We start from the raw sequence: 19,417 nt of genomic DNA on the forward strand, positions 1-19,417 counted from the left end.
TCAAAAATGTATCTTTGATGGCTATACAGTGGCTTGACCCCATGATAACAGTTATATAAAGTTATATAGGTTTAGTATCATCTGTGGGTACTTCAAAAATAGAGACAAACTCATGACACATCAGCCTTGTCAAGGTTCCTACCCATAGCAGATATGTTAACTGTATAATAAGCAAGTCTCTGTGTATAAAGAAGGACCAGCCCACTCTGCTGTTAGTGTCTTGCTTTGCCACTGTCCCTGGAGTAAGCACACTGTGACTACTAGAGGTAAAGCAGATGCAACAGTTCACAAACCTCTGAAATTAAATCAAAAGCCCTCTTTTCTCTCTCATAGTACATGTGTACTTTTTGCTCAATTTTTGCAGGATAGAGTAGAGAAAAATATTACTGAAATCGACATTGTTTAGACTCTTCTATTTGAATTCAGTCAGTAACAATCCTAAAGAAAGGAGTCCAGGAACTCAGGACAGTAAAAAGATCAGGAGAGAATCATTAAGAAGTAAACATGTAGGTGGGGAGAGAGAGAGACATCAAGACCATGCACAAAACTTGCTAGTGAGAAACTGTTAAGTGAAAAACTGAAAGAAGTAAAAGGCTAAAGGAGCAACTGCAAGTAGGAGAGGAACATCAAGATGCAAAGAACATGGAGACAGCACGGGAAGCCAGTTAGCGCTGTCTTGTGGCTTTCTGGGGCTGCACAACCAGAACTTAAAATGCGGATTCCATTGGAAGATCTTACGCACAGCCAACACAAATGTTAAATGCGAAAGATGCTACTAATTTAAAAGACATAATCCCTCTAGAATATGTTCTTAGATTATTTCTCACTGTAAGATGTAATCCTGCAGAAACCCTCTACCTCCTCATCCACTCTAAACTGTGCACTCTTTACAAAGTACTAGACACAGCTAAACAAATGGGACTGCTGGAGAAAAGGCAATCATTATGAGCAAAATATTTGTCATTCTTTTCTATAACAGATGTTTAACTGGTCAGAAACCATAAATCTAGAAGGTGGCAGGAAATTTTGTCCACTTTCTCTTCTGTCCTACCCCATATGGCCCTCAAGGAATTTGAGGAATTTTGGTAGAATCAGGTTTTAAATTAGGTTACGTAAGTGTCCAAGCAGCATGGTTCCAAATTCCTAAATCAAATCCAAATTCTTCTCAATATATTATATGCTGACAGAACATATCAAAGTATCAGCTTAAAAGCACTCACTTGGATATCAAAACCTCTGAGTTATAGTCTAAGCTCTGTTGCCAACTGTGATTTTTTCCTGCTCTGGCCTCAGTTTCCTCAGGCTCACCAGAGACGATCAGGTCAACCGGTCTCTAAGAGCCCTGTTGTCTAGATGATCTATGACTTAATGGTCCCTGAAATGCTAAACTGTTTCCTTCCATGATCCAGTGTGTCCTTCCTCCTCAAGTCTCAACTATACGTGACCCTTGGCCGGGCAAAGTGGCTCACGTCTGTAATCCCAGCACTTTGGGAGGCCAAGATGGGTGATCACTTGAGGCCAGGAGTTCGAGACCAGCTTGGCCAACATGGCAAAACCCTGTCTTTACTAAAAATACAAAAATTAGCTGGGCATGGTGGTGCATGCCTGTAGTCCAAGATACTCAGGAGGCTGAGGCAGAAGAATCACTTGAACCCAGGAGGCAGAGGTTACAATGAGCTGAGATCACACCACTGCACTCCAGTCTGGGTGACAGAGTGAAACACCATCTCCAAAAAAAAAAAAAAAAAATAAAGTTCACTTCTGAGCAAATGCTGCCAGAAAAAAAAAAAAAAAGATGTAAGAGGAAAACTTTGAAATTGCATTGCAGTTGAAGGAAGTGACATTTTAAATGTTTTAGGAAGGGCATTCTCCAATACCATAACAGTGATATGTTCCCTATGCACTGCACAGTTCACAGAATGTGCAATAATGCACCTGACCGTAATTAGCATCCCTATGTTACAAAGAAACTGAAGTACTCACAGAGGCTGAGGTCAAGCAAAGTGGCAGTAGAGGTGGACCTACAACTCATGTCTTCCACTTGACTTGTCCTCTTTATCCTCTGACCCCCAAGCCATTCCCAGCCTAGCTTTCTGCATCACCACCTACACTCGCTGTCTCCACTCCTCCCCTCAGACCACTCACGCTTCCATCCCCACCACTCACAGAAATAGCTCTGGCAAAGGTCACTGACAACCTCTATCTCAGGAGGGCAATGAAAATTGCTTAATGGCTCATGCCTGTAATCCCAGCACTTTTGGGAGGCTCAGGCAGAGTGCTCGAGCCCAGGTTAGAGACCAGCCTGGGCAACATGGTGAAACTCCAACTCTGCAAAAAATTAACAAATTAGCTAGGCATGGTGGCATGTGCCTGTAGACCCAGCTACTCTGGAGGCTGAGGTGGGAGGATTGCTTGGGCCTGGGAAGTCAAGGCTGCAGTGAGCTGTGATCACGCCACTGCACTCTAACCTGGGTGAGAAAGACGCTGTCTCAAAAACCAAAATGACAACAAAAGTCACTTAATCTCACAACCCAAGGGACATCACTATTATAATGTTGGTGTGTCTTACTCCTTTGCACATCTGTGTGTGTGTGTATACACACATACTAAGTGTATGTATATATGTATACGAAGTGTATACGTGTGTGTATATGTGTATATATGTGTGTGTATATATATCTCTAAGAGGGAGAACGGGACTGTGGACAGACCCAGTGGACACCCATGTTTTGGAAGTGCGCAGGGAGGAGCTGTCAGCAAAGGAGCAGGCGTCCTTGAAGCCAGGGGAGGACAGGGTTTCAAAAACACTGACCTGACCTCAGGTGACCCACCCGCCTCAGCCTCCCAAAGTGCTAGGATTACAGGCGTTGAGCCACCCCAGAAACTTTCCTCCATGCCCTACATGTCTCATGCAAAATTTTAACTAGCTGCTATGTATTATTTCATCATATGGATGTGAATTTATTTAACCAGTCCAATATTGCATTTTTGTTTAAATATTTTAAACATTGTAGCCAATGCTATGACAATTTGTAAAACATTTTGCATGTATCCACTATATTTCCTTAGAATAAATTTCTTTTTTCTTTTTTGAGACAGAGTCTTGGTCTGTTGCCCAGGCTGGAGTGCAGTGGCCCAATCTTGGCTCACTGTAACCTCTGCCTTCTGGGTTCAAGCAATTCTCCTGCCTCAGCCTCCTGGGTAGCTGGGACTACAGGCGCCCGCCACCACGCTTGGCTAATTTTTCGTATTTTTAGTAGAGACGGGGTTTCACCGTATTAGCCAGGATGGTCTCGATCTCCTGACCTTGTGATCTGCCTACCTTGGCCTCCCAAAGTGCTGGGATTACAGGCGTGAGCCACCGCGCCCAGCCTAGGATAAATTTCTACATGTAGATTTTCTGGGGAGAAATTACATGATGTTTTACCTTAGGTAAAAACATCAACTGATAAATGTCAACCATGTGTCAAGGTTGACAGATGCCAGCTGATTCCAAAATGTTATACTAGTGTACATTCTCCAAAATAATATGAGTATATTAAATTTACTTCATTCTGGCCAATTATTGTGCTATGAGCATGAGTGCATACAGGAAAAAAATCTCACAATTTGTTAGGTAAAAGCATCTCTCCGCTGTTGTAACTTGCACGTGGAGGGTTACTACACGCTGCTCTCTTGGTTTTGAAACCCTGTCCTCCCCTGACTTCAAGGATGCCTGCTCCCTTGCTGACCTCTCCTCCCCACCCACTTCTAAAACATGGGTGTCCTCTGGATCTGTCCACAGTCCCGTTCTCCCTCTTAGACTCCACCTGCTGATGACCTCACCCATTGAGGCTTCAGTGCCACCATACAGTCACACCCAACTCCAAATGTATTAGCAGGGCAGGCCTTCCTGCTGGATGCCAGAAGTTATATCCAATGGCTGATAAGACATGACCAGAGCTGGGAACCAAAACCCTGGCACCAACGTAGGTCCCTCCCTCCCGAGGACAGTTCAGTCTATTGATTCTACCTTGAATGCCTCTTGAATCCCTGAGCCTGTGCACGCCCCCTTGCACTCAGGTGTTTCATGGAGCACCCTCTCCCCACTGGGTATCTGTAGCAGCCTTCCCACTGGCCTCCTTGTTTCTCATCTCACCACCCACCCAGCCCTCACTCATTCTCTCATTCTGCAGAATGCATTTTTTTTCCTTTTTTTTTTTTGAGATAGGGTCTCACTTCGTCACTCAGGCTGGAGTGCAGTGACGCAAACATGGCTCACTGTAGCCTCCACCTCCCAGGCTCAAGCGATCCCCCGACCTCAGCCTCTCAAGTAGCTGGGACTATAGGCATGTACGTACCACCTTGCCTGGCTAATTTTTGTATTTTGCAGAATAAATTTCTAAATGAAAATCTGTTAACAGTTCAGAATCCTTCCATAGTGTTTCACTGCTTATAGCAGAATTCACCAAGTGAGGTTTTCTAGGGTTTTCCTACAAAAGGGGTTTGGTCCTCTGTATTTCCCTGCTTGGGAGAGCTTTAACTCAGCATCTCCCAAATGCATTTGACCATGACTTTTCATTTTTTTTGAGGACCACATCTTGGGGACTAGGAAGGCACAATGTGGCAAGTACCCAGGACCCAGTGGTCTGGCATCCATCACCTGGCCCCTGATGCTGACCCCTGTCCAGAGTCTTATCTGGTCGCTAACCTTGTACACTTGGCTGCAGTTCCATGGGACTACTTGTCCTCTTACTTTTTCAGCTGCTGACACTTCTGTTCATATGAACATGGGGTTTCTGTACTGAGAACGTCCAGATCCCTTTTCCTGTCTGGTCAAGTGTTACCTCCTTTAAGATGTAGCTGAAGCAACACCTCCTTTTCCTTTTTCAAAACCTTTTTCTTGAGATAGGGTCTCACTCTGTCACCCAGACCGGAGTGCAGTATATACACACATACACTGACACACACACACACACACAATTTATTTTTATTTATTTATTTATTAAAAAAATTTTTTTTGAGACGGAGTCTTGCTCTGTCACCCAGGCTGGAGTGCTGTGGCCGGATCTCAGCTCACTGCAAGCTCCTCCTCTCGGGTTCACGCCATTCTCCTGCCTCAGCCTCCCGAGTAGCTGGGACTACAGGCGCCCGCCACCTCGCCCGGCTAGTTTTTTGTATTTTTTAGTAGAGACGGGGTTTCACCGTGTTAGCCAGGATGGTCTCGATCTCCTGACCTCGTGATCCACCTGTCTCGGCCTCCCAAAGTGCTGGGATTACAGGCTTGAGCCACCGCGCCCAGCCTTTTATTTAGTTATTTTTTGAGATGGAGTCTTGTTCTGTCGCCCAGGCTAGAGTGCAGTGGCACAATCTCAGCTCACCACAACCTCCGCCTCCTCGGTTCAAGCGATTCTCCTGCCTCAGACTCTCGAGTAGCTGGGGTTACATATGTACACCACCAGGCCCAATTAATTTTTGTATTTTTAGTACAGACAGGGTTTCACCATGTGGGCCAGGCTGGTCTTGAACTCCTGACCTCGGGTGATCTGCCCGGCTCAGCCTCCCAGAGTGCTAGGATTACAGGTGTGAGCTATCGTGCCTGGCCATATATTTATTATTATTATTTTTTGAGACAGAGTCTCCCTCTATTGCCTAGGATAGAGTGCAGTGGCATAGTCTCGGCTCACTGCAACCTCTAGCTACTGGATTCAAGCAATTCTCCTGCCTCAGCCTCCCAAGTAGCTGGGACAACAGGCTCATGATACCATGCCCGGCAAGTTTTTTTTGTATTTTTAGTAGAGACTGGGTTTCACCATATTGGCCTGGCTGGTCTCGAACTCCTGACCTCATGATCTGCCCACCTCGGCCTCCCAAAGTGCTGGGATTACAGGAATGAGCTGCTGCACCCGGCCTATATTTATTTTTAAAAGAGAGATGGGGTCTTGCTATGTTGCCTAGGCTGGTCTTAAATTTTTGGCCTGAAGTGATCCTCCCCACTAGGCCTCCCAAAGTGTTGGGATTATATGTGTGAGCCACTATGCCCGGCCCAATACGTCCTTTTCCTGATACCTTCTCCATCTTAATGGGCAGTCATCTCTTCCTCTCTTGCTCTCTCAACTATTCATTTTACCAAATAGAAGGGCATGTATTCACATGTTTGTTCCCTACACTAGGCTGAGAGCTTCTGCAGGCAGGGACCATCATCTTAATTTACCTTTGGATCCCAGTGCCAGGCTTGCATTTAGGGTTTCAGTAAGTATCCGTGAAACAGAGTAGCCTCTGTTTCTCTGAAATAGCCTCTGAAAACAATAGTCTCTCAACAGTTTCAAGGAACAGATCTCGCAACCTTCATGAACTCACTAAGAAGTGCTTCCATTAAGAAGTGCTCATTATTTCATGGGGATGAAGAACAGAAGCATCAAGCTGTGTTAAAGTGAGGAGTCAGTGGCCAGTGAGGCTCACTCTCTCGCTGTGTGACCTGCTCTCTTGCACACCAGCCACAAATGCAAATCCATGAATTTTCATGACTGAAACCACAAGGTTAAATTTGTGACTGCCAACATCTACTACATATAGACTGTTAAAGCAATTTAAAAGAGCAGATAGAATAGCTTTCCATAAGAAAGATAGTACAAGAAGGAAGATTATCCCATGTTAACGGCAACACATTTAACCTGTGCATTTTGTGATCTGAGAATCTGTTTAATTCTATCACAGGATCCTATGCTGATCTCCTATGTCATGACCCTGTTAGTCCCAGAGGCTATCATGAGGTAGGCACATTGTAACGCCTCATTAAATGACTGCTGAGGGCCCAAAGGGTGTCTCACTTGCTTTCCTAGCTGGGTGCATGCAGGATGCTGGGAAAATACAGTTTGTCATTCTTCTTAGGGTACGCTTACACATCATAATGAAACAAATAAACATAACGAGACAGTCCCTGTTTTCACAGGGAAATCTCTAGTCAATGGTCACCTCTTGGTATAGTATTTCACTGGCTAGAGATGCAAAGATGTGTGAACAATTCCCTATCGTCATCCTTCCAGGTTACTACAGCCATGCCAAAGGCACACAATATAGGCATTAAGGTAATCTGAGACTGTAAACAGTGGTTAGCTAGCTCCTGCATGCTTCCATGATGCCTCATTTAGAAGGTCTAAACTTCCCAGGTGCAGCGGCTCACGCCTGTAATCCCAGCACTTTGGGAGGCCAAGGCCGGCGGATCACGAGGTCAGATCCAGATCATCCTGGCTAACATGGTGAAACCCCGTCTCTACTAAAAATACAAAAAAACTAGCCGGGTGTGGCGGTGGGCGCCTATAGTCCCAGTGCTGGGGAGGCTGAGGCAGCAGAATGGTGTGAACCTGGGAGGCTGAGCTTGCAGTGAGCCGAGACTGTGCCACTGCACTCCAGCCTGGGTGACACAGCAAGACTCTGTCTCCAAAAAAAAAAAAAAAAAGTAAGTTCTAAATTCAAGTGAAAAATAAAAATAATGGCTTACTTAAATTGGGGTTTTAGAGTCTTGTCTTCTCCCTTTTATTTTCCTTCCTCTCTCTGTAATTTCCATCTTCTTGGTCTTTATGCTCTTAAGCTCACAACAGTAAAATTCCCATATTTCTGGTGCTCTCATCTCGGTCAAGAGACCAATGAATATTTAATTTATGCTAAGCCATGCCTAGCTAATATTAGCTTAATATGCTATAACTCACATGGATATTTGCATTTTATTTTTGTTTTTGTTTTGAGACGGAGTCTTGCTCTGTCGCCCAGGCTGGAGTGCAGTGGCGCTATCTCGGCTCGCTGCAAGCTCCACCTCCCGGGTTCACGCCATTCTCCTGCCTCAGCCTCCCGAGTAGCTGGGACTACAGGTGCCCGCCACCACGTCCGGCTAATATATTTTGTATTTTAGTAGAGACGGGGTTTCACCGTGTTAGCCAGATGGTCTCGATCTCCTGACCTTGTGATCCGCCCGTCTCGGCCTCCCAAAGTGCTGGGATTACAGGCATGAGTCACCGCGCCCGGCCAAGATATTTGCATTTAAAAAAAAAATATTTGAAGATGCAAGGCAATGAAACAATTCTTGGTAAGGAACATTTTATATACACCACTTGGAAGAAATGAAAGCTATTTCTTCAGAAATAAACTTAAAAGCGGCCAATTTTAAGAATTAAAAAAGGTGTTAAGAGGGCAATTAATACTTTGATAAGCTAGAAAAGGCTGGGATGGGAGGAGGCGACAACAAACAATAAACGGAAGCTGTGAAAACTGATTTCTGGGGCAATCCCAAAAGTAAAAAGTAAACATTTTTCTCAAACTAGAAGGAAACACCAAATTCTAATTAAGCAAAATTTATGTACTAGCACTTGAATTTAGTAGTAAAGGTACTTTTAATGTTTACATTGATTCAAATATTTTCCTAACATTGGGTATTATAAAGTTAAAAAAAAGAGAAGATACCTAGTACTTGGTTGACTACTGTGATAGGATTTTCCCCCTCACCATTCTTTTCACTGGAGAAAAGATCTACCATTGAACCTGCAGAACCAGACCATGATGGCAGCCACCTCAAGCTCAGTTCATCAACCACCAAAGAGGCTGTCTTTGCTAAGGGAGTTATGCTGGCCACCTGACATTGGCTGGTGCGGGCATGTTAAAATTCAGTTCTAACCTATTGTTTAACGGCTATAGGGTTTCAGTTTTATAAGACGAAGAGACTTCTGTGGGTGGATGGTGGTGACGGTAGTACGACACAAATGTACTCAGTCTTGTACTTAAAAATGGTTAGGGTGGTAAATTTTATGTTATTTGTATAACAATCTGAAAAAAATCAGTTCTATGCCAAAATGTGTCTTTTAAATCTTCATAAATGAAATTTCTTAGATCTTCACTTATCTGGGGGAGCTAATATGTGTAATGATCAAAAACATACACAGTACCTTAGGTACAGGTATACCTATTATCTAGGCAGGAGCACTGGTTTTCTCTCCATCCAAAACATGATTTCCTGCGCCATGGATAAATTCAGAAACTGAAATATCTGATTTTCACAGTACCAGGAGATTGGCAAATCTAGCTAGCAAAATATTTTCATTTTTTTACACATGACTAAAGCAATATGCAGTTTGAGATACGTTCTACCTTTTAAAATAGCAGTGTAAAGGGAGGTAAGAAATGATAGTGCACACTGGTGTTAAGAACCTTGTCACGCACTTTGTACTGTCCTCAGTATAGCATTCTCTGTGGTCCAGAGACCCAAGGAAATATGCAACATCCATGAGTACAAAACCTACTGTAAGCAGTGTTTCCAGAAGTCATATTAATCCTTATAGAACTTCCAATACAGTTTTTCAAATAACTTTGTTCTCTTCTCAACCTTCACACCCTTCTACCTTATTATAATCCATCCTAGTCCTTAGGTGTTCATTGCCTAGAACCATTTTTTATTTGATTGAAGATAGCACATCCTGCCCATCGCTAATAAAGTTATGAAATTTAAAACTTCTGGAGAGTTCTCTCCACAGTCAATGGATTGAGATGATTACTGAGCTCCAGGAGAGCACTCCTGGAGAGACACAGGAAAGTCTTACCTTGTTTGCTCCAAGGGATGCTAAAAAAGGTGACTAGCTTTCATAGAAAATAGCTTCTAGATGGCCCTCCCCAATTTCCTTGGGATTCCAAATTTCAGATACTAAGATAAGGACAAAGCAAGCAGTGTTCTCCTGGGCCAGCAGCATGATGTTATCACAAACAGAGCAGGCAGCAAAGAAACGGCAATCAAGGATTCCAAAATGCCACATGCAATATATCTTTTATTTAGTCCCATCATACATGACAGGAAAAATGGACCTTATTCATAGATTTGAAAAGGAATAAAGTTGTTTTACTGAGTTAAAGTTAAAATGGCATATATTGTTTCTCATTAAAGCAATAAAAGACGACTTTTAAATTCTAAAACTAAATACTTTCAAGTTTTTATCAGAAAGTGTTTTCAAAGTTAATTTTTTTTTTTTTTTTTTTTTTTTTTTTTTTTTTTTGAGACGGAGTCTCGCTCTGTCACCCAAGCTGGAGTGCAGTGGCCGGATCTCAGCTCACTGCAAGCTCCGCCTCCCGGGTTCACGCCATTCTCCTGCCTCAGCCTCCGGAGTAGCTGGGACTACAGGCGCCCGCCACCTCGCCCGGCTAGTTTTTTTGTATTTTTTAGTAGAGACGGGGTTTCACCGTGTTAACCAGGATGGTCTCGATCTCCTGACCTCGTGATCCGCCCGTCTCGGCCTCCCAAAGTGCTGGGATTACAGGCTTGAGCCACCGCGCCCGGCCCTCAAAGTTAATTTTTTGTAGACAGAGTCTTGCCCTGTTGCCCAGGCTGGAGTGCAGTGGCACGATCATGGCTCACTGTAGCTTTGAATTCCTAGGCTCAAGCAATACTCCCACCTCAGCCTCCAGAGTAGCTAGGACTACACAGGTGTGTACCACCATGCTTAGCTAATTAAAAAAATTTTTTTTTGGAGACGGGGTTTCACTATGTTGCCCAGGTTGGTCTTGAACTCCTGAGCTCCAGCAATCCTCCTGCCTCAGGCTCCCAACCTACTGGGATTCCACTGTACCTGGCCCCAATTTTTCTTAAAAAAGGAACATCTAATGAAAATTATTACTGCTGAACTTTTACTCTGGTTTACTGTAGTAAACACAGAATGAATTAAAATAAGAGGAACTACTTATGGGCATATCTGAATTCATGTGAAAACTGCTGTGTTTAGCTCTGTCCTCACTCAATGCTTCAGAATATGACTATAAATCATTTCCAAAGAAGTTATGTACTGTACAGTAAACATTTCTGCTAGGTTTATAAATAAACCTTAATAATTATGCAGGCTGATCCAATAATAAACACACACAAAGGTGTGTCAGTCTCTGAAACATGTAACATGCTGGCTAGGGGCACATACTCTAGACTCTGATTGCCCTGAATTTGAATCTCATCTCTGCCATTTACTAGTTGTTGTCTTTGGGCAAAATATTTATGTTTTCTATGCCTCAATTTCCTATTCTGTAAAACACAGATAAAAGCATCTACACCTCATATGAGGCATAAATGTGTTACTTGTAAAGTACTTGTAACAGTCTGTGGCACATAAAACTATACAAGTATTTGTTAAATAGAAACTCAAAACAAATTCCATGGACAGTCTCAACAGTATTTTATGCACCATCAACTTGAGTAGTTAGAAAAGCTATGGTTTGGCCATTTCAAGCATTCATGAATGCAGCAGATACACAGAACCAAGAGATGTTACAGTTTAAGAAGCAAAGCCATTCTCAATGGGCTAGGGTGTGAGGAAGAGGGACAAAGCTTAAAAGCCAACCTATGGGAGACTGACTGGAAATCGAAGAGCTGGAATCAGAGCGCTTTATTTTACTCCCAGGATGGTGAACTAGAATAAAAAATATGTAAACACAAAGAAACAGAGACAGGGCAGGAAACGCAGAAACTAGTCAAGAAAGACAAATTGGCAGACAGTGGGGGAGCCTCTTGTGCACCCACATGCAGCTCTGCTAACAGGAAAAAGGCAAGGACACAGCTGAAGAGGATTTAGCAATTGGAATTGGTCATCTCTTCCCTGTTGCAGTTCCCACACACCCCCTAGCTGCAGGTGCCACCACTCATTAAATTGACAGTTTCCTTATGCTTCTGGGCTGGTGGGCCAGCCTTTTCACATTTAATAGAAAGACAACCCATGGTCTTGCTTAGGTGGCCACCTGCCTTACAAGTGAATGGGCTTACACGTAGGTGTCTTCATCCTCCCTCCTGGTCTAGGGGGCTCACCAGTTCTTCCCTGGATGAGAAGGGCCTAACACCCTCCCTGAGTGTCAGTCACAGGAATTACAGGCAAAGGGATCTGAGGCACTAAGAGGGAACCTAAAGGGCTTCACCAGGCTCCTTTCTAGGATAGTGTTAATTTAATACCCCAAACTGAAACATTCAAGTAACACCAATACATTCTTAATTCTCATTACTGCATTCCTCTAGACCTACCTCCCCAAACGGCATCAACCTCTTCAGCTTTTTCTCCCTGGCCTATGCTGGCACCCCTGAGTTCTAATCTGTGCTAGTGGGATGACACCTGGGCAGCTTAACAAAATAAAGACAGACAGACCCCACCATCAGTGCTTCCTGTAATAAAAGATCACTGCTGGGGGCATAGCTAACACGTAATTCATGCTCAGAATGGTTCCTTACCTCGGCAGGGATCATTTTTCACTAAAAATTCATCCAAGGCCATCCATCCTCCACCAACGCGGACCATCACGGTGCTGCGCAGAATACGGACCAGCCGCAACTGCTGAGAATCCCCAAACTGTAGAATCAAAAGGAAATTTAATTAATATATATGTCTTAAAGTAGATCTGTATTTTTCTCCCAAAGCAGACTGTATTCAGACAGGAATGACAATTTGATAGCTACGGGAGAATTTTTAACTCTCACAATTTTGCATTTTTATATATTTCACAAAAGGATTTTAAAAATAGAAAAGCAGAAATATCAACCTGAAGACTGGTGTCTTGATATACTTTTTTCTTTGTGAGACAGAGTTTCATTCTTGTTGCCCAGGCTGGAGTACAATGGCGTGATCTCGGCTTACTGCAACCTCTGCCTCCCAGGTTCAAGCGATTCTCCTGCCTCAGCCTCCCAAGTAGCTGGGTTTATTAGGCGTGTGCCACCACGCCCAGCTAATTTTTATATTATTAGTAGAGACAGAGTTTCACCATGTTTGTCAGGCTGGTCTCGAACTCCTAACCTTGTGATTTGCCAGCCTCAGCCTCCCAAAGGGCTGGGATTATAGGCATGAGACACTGCACCCAGCCAATATACTTTCTATTGGGATAAAATTAACTTTTAATGGTCACACCACTGCCTCTGCACCAAAAGGAGAGGTAGGAAGGCAGACAAAGTGTTAGGTCATTTGATTTTTTTAAAAGAGATTCTGCCCAATTAAAAATTCATATTCTTGGTATGCTAATTTGTTTTCCTAAAAGAAAGATGGTGGATGTCAACTTCTGAATACAGTATGCTTTAAAGCTAAATGGAAAATAGCAAATACTTTTCAAGCCTTAAGGAAACCTTTGCAAAGCATCATTATTACAAGCTTAGAAGAAAATTTGATTTTCTGCATCAGGTTTTCAGAAATAAACCCGAAGTATTTGCTAATTGCAATGTCACCAGGAGAAAAGTTTCTTCAGCTGAACAAATGATTAGGTCATATTTATACTAAAATTGAGTTGAAGCAATGAAAAATTGCAGCTCCCACGATGATTATAAACAGTATCCAATAATCATTTTAGATGCTAAAACAAGCATTTCTGATTATTTATGTTTTCCCTTTTTTCTTGCCCAAACATTCCTACTTCCCAGCTCTAAACATTTGGAGTTTCTCATGGCATAAATTATCCTCTTTCCAAAATGAAGTAAGGAGCAACAAAAGAGAAGTATGCAGAGTTTCCAAAACAAACAAACATTTGGTTGGAGAAATGGAATTCCTAAAATTATTTAATTCAGGGGTTCCTCAGGTATGGAGGTGGTAGGATTTTCAATGTTATAAAGGACAACTCTAACTTTAAAACAAGGCAGAAAAACTGAAAATGCAAGAAAGGATATCTGAGGTCATATAGCCTTCCTCCCTCAAAATTAATATATTTGTGGTAATTCTCTATATTCCTTAGCTGCTCTGACTCAAATGCACTATTTGCATGGGCAAGGCGATTGAAAAATACCGTATCCTCCCTCCCAGCCCTTTACTTTGAAAATAAAAGTAGTCCCACACCTCTCATCTGATACAATTTAAACATGTTTATAGAAAGTGACTACAGCAAAACCACTGTGTGGTAGCAGAAGCACTGAACCCAGACTTGAAAGAGAATACACCTCCTGTCTTGGGAAGGAAGTTGCCCCCCCCCAGACTCTGTGAGAGCCCCCCTCCCAGAAGTTGGGCCCCACAAGTGAAAATGTGAAGCCCTGTGGGAGGTTCTGAGACATGGAGGATTCCACCCAAGAGCAGTGCTGGCCTGAATCACTGCAAAGGGTCTTCTCTGGATGGGTGAGAGGCAGGGAGTATGCGCCTGTGCCCCAGGGTGAATCAGGAAGGAAGCCCGGGAGTACTTTATTCTTGGAATACTGTGTACTATAATTTATCACTCCATTTATTTCATGTCCCCCCCCCAACTTAATTTCTCACTAAAGCTCTCTTTGAAAGATTCTAACTTGTTTCTGCTAAGTTATGGGGGAAAGGAGGTTTGACCAAGCCAGCAGCCACTGTAGCTGGGGAGGTTGAGGCCAGAGTCACGAGTGGTGGGAGGGATCACGGCAGCTCTAAAAATGGAGACCTGTGCACACCTGGTAGGACAGGGTTGTCAGTGAGGCAAAGAACTCAGAATAAGAGTCCTAAGGGTCAGTAACTTTGTTTCCACCTTTCAAAAGGAAAACCCCTTACAGGGACTTGAGTTCTTGCAGTGGCTGACATTAGCTGTGTGAGAGTAGGCATGTGATCTTTGAGGCCTCAGGTGCCTGTGTATAAAATGAACTTCATAATTCCGTTCCCAACATTAGAACTCATCTGACCCTCCCCAGGTCAATGGAGCACTAGAAGAGGGTGTCGGCACCCTCTTCAAAGGCACCCTAGTATTCACACACAGTCGCCAGCATATAGGCATATTGGACACTCTCAAGCAATGATTTTTTTTTTAAAGTCAGTTTGTTCTCATCTTTAGTTTTTTTCTCTTATCCCCTATTCTTCTCACTTGCCTAGAACATTTCTATAGTGACTTGCAAGGTCTGGGATGTTTGAGGGCCTCAAATCAACTCTTAGGGTTTATAATTTCATATCAGAGAGACAGATTTTACTCATGCAACTTCCTTCCACATTAGAGGACACAGGACCCCACAGCACTCAAAAAGATCTGAAAGGTTAGAGTTACCAAGTGGAGTCAAAGCATCCAATCTTTTTTGCAAGTCTAATTTGGTCCCATTAAATCTTGGATGGCTGGCCATCATCAGCATACTTCAGGCCACGGCCAATTATGATCTCCACACTACACTTCTCAGGTACCTTGTAATTATAAAATGCAATATAAGTAACTAGAAATATTAAAAATATATTTAAACAGTACTGAAGTTCTTCGGGAATTGACTTACCATACATTACAAAATTTATTAACTGTCAAAAGATTCTAACATAAATAAGAACTGTGCTGTTTGGTAATCTGACTTCTAACACAGAAGTACAAAACCATTCTCTTTTTAGAAGTGGAATGGATTGATACCATAGCTTCAGTTTCCTCCACTTCATCTCCTTTATAAAAAAATTATACTTATATTCTTTTGCTGCTAAGATAGCTTTGCAATGCTGGCCTCATCAGCAGTTTCTCCACTTGGTAAGACAACCAGGTGTGACCCAGGCATGCTTCAGAGTACATCCTCTCCCCATAGCGAAGAACAGGCAGCATTAGCTACACAGACCATATCCATTGAGAAGGAGAACATTGCAAGGCACACTGTACCTGATTGCCGAGGAAGAACTATAGACAGTAAGAGTAAAGGATGGAGGAAAAGGAGGGGAAAAAAAAAGAGAACATTTTGTCAAATTAACACTAAGGAATGAAAATCATATCATTACGTTCTTCTGGCAAAGTGACACACACCGAACATATTCTTATCAAGCTCCTGCCATAGGGATGTGGTTTTAATTTTAATTTTTTTTTTTTGAGAGTCTCGCTCTGTTGCCCAGGCTGGAGTGCAGTGGCGTGATCGCGGCTCACTGCAACCTCCAACCCCGGTGTTCAAGCAATTCTCCTGCCTCAGCCTCCCTAGTAGTTGGGATTACAGGCATGCACTACCAAGCCGAGCTAATTTTTGTGTTATTAGTGGAGACGGTGTTTCACCATGTTGGCCAGGCTGGTCTTGAATTCCTGACCTCAAGTGATCTGCTCACTCGCCCCTACCTCCCAAAGTTCTGGGATTACAGGTGTGAGCCACCATGCCTGGCCAGGGATGTGGTTTTATAAACTATGAACTAACTCTCCACTCTATGTTGTTCTTGTTAATTCATTTCTCTAATAATTAAAAACAAAAAACAAGAAAACAAAACCCAACAAGCAGGCATAAGATCACCTGGAGCTTTATTAACTAAATGCCCTAGGTTATATTTAAGGCAGATTCACCCAGTGCTCCTCAGGAAACTGTAGCATGGGGTGGATGTGATGTACTTTGAGGACATTTTGGATATACTAATGAAACATGGATCTTCCTGCGTTTCTTAGTGCAATCTAAATCCTCTTTGCCAATCAGAGATTTTTCTTAGGACTTTAGAGAATCCTGATGAGCTGTTGATATATTTTAGGAGACCTGTTTCAGATTCTTCTATGTCCCTGACCCTGGTCCCAAAAGAAGCTAAAACACAAGTATAGTTCACTGTCAGTTATCGCCACACCTAGCATGGCTTTCCAGAGAAGACCACTGAGCCTGATGTCTCCTCAGGGCTCCTGGGCCCCATTTGTAGCCCAGCCCAGAGCAGGCACAGTATCTGTTGGGGCTTCAACACAGTTTCCCCAGGCCTCTCTAGCCTGGGAGCCACTCAGGCTCACAATGACCATCTCTTTGGGGGTAAGTGGTCAGTCATTAGATATAATTGTTTCCAAAGGTACCTTCATCCCCCTAAAGACTTTGTCAGATGTGAAGTGACAGATCTGAAATATCTCCTATCTTAAAACTCAAATACAAACTACTATCTAAGTAGATATGGACTAGTTTTCAGATGGAACAGGGTACCTGACACTTGGCATCTGTAGAGATGAGGTCAGAGAGTGACCACATCTCAAGTCTGATGGGCTCTGGGACTCTAAGCAACAGGAGGAAAAGGTGGGATCAGCCACATATGAGAAACCACCACCACAAAGTATTGGTTTTTCTCTTCCTTACCCGGTATTTATTCTCTCCGATCTGCTCCACCTGAAACCTTTTTGCACATTTGCACTGAGCCACTTGTCTTGTAACCTATTGGTTGTGAACAAAAAGAAAAGTGTAAAGGGTACAGTAAGACTTCCTATTTAGAGAAACAAAGATTTTTACATATAAGCAGGGAGGCTATTCAATATTTACTTTTTTTTTTTCTTTTTGAGATGGAGTTTCGCTCTTGTTGCCCAGGCTGGAGGGCAATGGCGCGATCTCAGCTCCACTGCAACCTCCGCCTCCTGGGTTCAAACAATTCTCCTACCTCAGCCTCCCGAGTGGCTGGGATTATAGGTACGCCCAGCTAATTTTCTGTATTTTTTTAGTAGAGAGATGGTTTCTCCATGTTGGTCAGGCTGGCCTTGAACCTCAGGTGATCTGCCTGCCTCAGCCTCCCAAAGTGCTGGGATTACAGGCATAAGCCACCGCGCCCAGCTCACTATTTACTTTTTAGGTATTTCAGGTTTCTGACATATGCATTTATCATCTGTTCCAAATTAGTATATGTTCTTACTAAGTGAACTAATTGAGACACTGAGAAAGAAAAGGCATGAAAGAAATTCCCAAGTGACTATATAACACATTCTTTATTCCTGCTTCAAAATTCCTTCAGAGAAAATTGCTAATATGCTGACATCAAAATCAAATTATTAATAAAGCAAATTATGAACTGCTTTAAATTTCACCCTAGGAGACGGAGATTCCCTGGAAGTCCTGGTGTGTTCCAGGGCCACTCCTAAGACCTATTCCAGCACCTCTCCCTTCCCAAGATCTATTATCAACAGATGCTAGGATTTCCAGATGGCACTAATCAATTTGGTAGTTTCAGTGTGGTAGTTTTTTTTTTTTTTTTTTTTGAGACAGAGTCTCGCTCTGTCGCCCAGGCTGGAGTGCAGTGGCACGATCTCTGCTCACTGCAAGCTCTGCCGCCTCCCGAGTTAATGCCATTCTCCTGCCTCAGCCTCCCTAGAAGCTGGGACTACAGGCACCCGCCACCACGCCCGGCTATTTTTTTTGTATTTTTTAGTAGAGGCAGGGTTTCACCATGTTCGTCAGGATGGTCTCAATCTGCTGACCTTGTGATCCGCCCTCCTCGGCCTCCCAAAGTGCTGGGATTACAGGTGTAAGCCATTGCGCCTGGCCCAGTGTGGTAGTTTTTAACAAGGCAGAAAGCATGATGGGTATACACCATTTTTAAACATTACATTTTACCCCCCTTTTAAACATTTATTTTTTTGAGACAAGTCTTGCTCTGTTGCCCAGGCTGGAGTATAGTGGCATGATCACAGCTCACTGCATCTTTGACCTCCCATGCTCAAGTCATTCTTCCATCTGTCTCCTGAGTAGTTGGGGCTATAAGCACTTGCCACTACACCTGGCTAATTTTTTTTTTTTGCGGGGGACAGACAGAATCATACTATGTTGCCCAAGCTGGTCTCGAACTCCTGGGCTCCAGTGATCCTCCCATGTTGACCTCCCAATGTGCTGGGGCTACAGATGTAAGCCACCATGCTCAGTTCATTTCAACCCTTAAATAACCCTTAAATGCTACACTGGTAGACCATTTCCCTAGATTCCAGGTAGCATGCTCAGGAGTAAGATGAGTCTATCCCAAAACACAGGACAAGTGAACCAGGATGAGTATGGTACCCTGCAAAGGTTCTCTGTAAACTTCAGAGCACCACACAGACATGACTCACTTGAGTAATCTATCTAGCCTGAGCTAGGGCTCAGATGTCAGAGATCCTCTGGGACTCTTTGAAATGCTATCTAAAAAGAGATCTCAAAATAGAACTCCAAATAATTATCTCCCAACAGACAAGTCAAAGGCTAATATGATCATTGAACCCAACCAAATTCAGGATATTATAAACCTATAGCCAGAAGTATACTCAAAATATAATTATTTCCCTTACCTCATCTTCAATTTTATCTGCATCGGTTGTTGGTCGATACGCATCCTTGTTGGGATGAAGAGCAGCTACAAATTCATAATAATCAATGTAACCATCCCCATCTCGGTCAAAAATGTCAGCCACAGCAGTCATTTCTAACTTGGTGGTGGGGAACTCTGGAGGAAAGGAATCATATTTTGAAACTTAAAAGAGGGCTTACTTGTTTGGTTAGCAGTTAGAGAAATACCTTTTTTTTTTTTTTTTGAGACAAGGTCTCGCTCTGTCACCCAGGCAGAGTGCAGTGGTGCAATCTCAGCTCACTGCAACTTCCGTCTCCCAGATTCAAGCGATTCTCCTGCCTCAGCTTCCCAAGGAGCTGGGAATACAGGTGCCTGCCACCAGGCCCGGCTAATTTTTTGTGTGTTTTTAGCAGAGACGAGGTTTTGCCATGTTGGCCAGGCTGGTCTTGAACTCCCAGCCTCAAGTGATCCACCCGTCTTGGCCTCCCAAAGTGCTGGGATTACAGGTGTGAGCCACCACTCCT

General features: G+C 43.3%; 1 protein-coding gene across 9 annotated transcripts in view; it reads right to left on the reverse strand.

Moving 5' to 3' along the window:
- Positions 1-19,417, reverse strand: part of MACF1 (microtubule actin crosslinking factor 1) — a 384,222-nt gene that overhangs the window by 7,067 nt on the left and 357,738 nt on the right. For 7 of the 9 annotated variants that reach the window (XM_077962816.1, XM_077962815.1, XM_077962806.1 and 4 more), the window contains 5 exons: positions 18,895-19,049; positions 16,949-17,023; positions 15,532-15,549; positions 12,218-12,335; positions 11,343-11,411 (listed from right to left, as the gene is read on the reverse strand). In XM_077962816.1, the coding sequence (XP_077818942.1) occupies positions 11,343-11,411; positions 12,218-12,335; positions 15,532-15,549; positions 16,949-17,023; positions 18,895-19,049 (435 nt within the window). The remainder of the gene's footprint in view (positions 1-11,342; positions 11,412-12,217; positions 12,336-15,531; positions 15,550-16,948; positions 17,024-18,894; positions 19,050-19,417) is intronic. The other 2 variants (XM_077962819.1, XM_077962826.1) reach the window with 1 other exon arrangement.

This window comes from Macaca mulatta, chromosome 1 (genome assembly GCF_049350105.2).
Source record: "Macaca mulatta isolate MMU2019108-1 chromosome 1, T2T-MMU8v2.0, whole genome shotgun sequence".
Classification (NCBI taxonomy): domain Eukaryota; kingdom Metazoa; phylum Chordata; class Mammalia; order Primates; family Cercopithecidae; genus Macaca; species Macaca mulatta.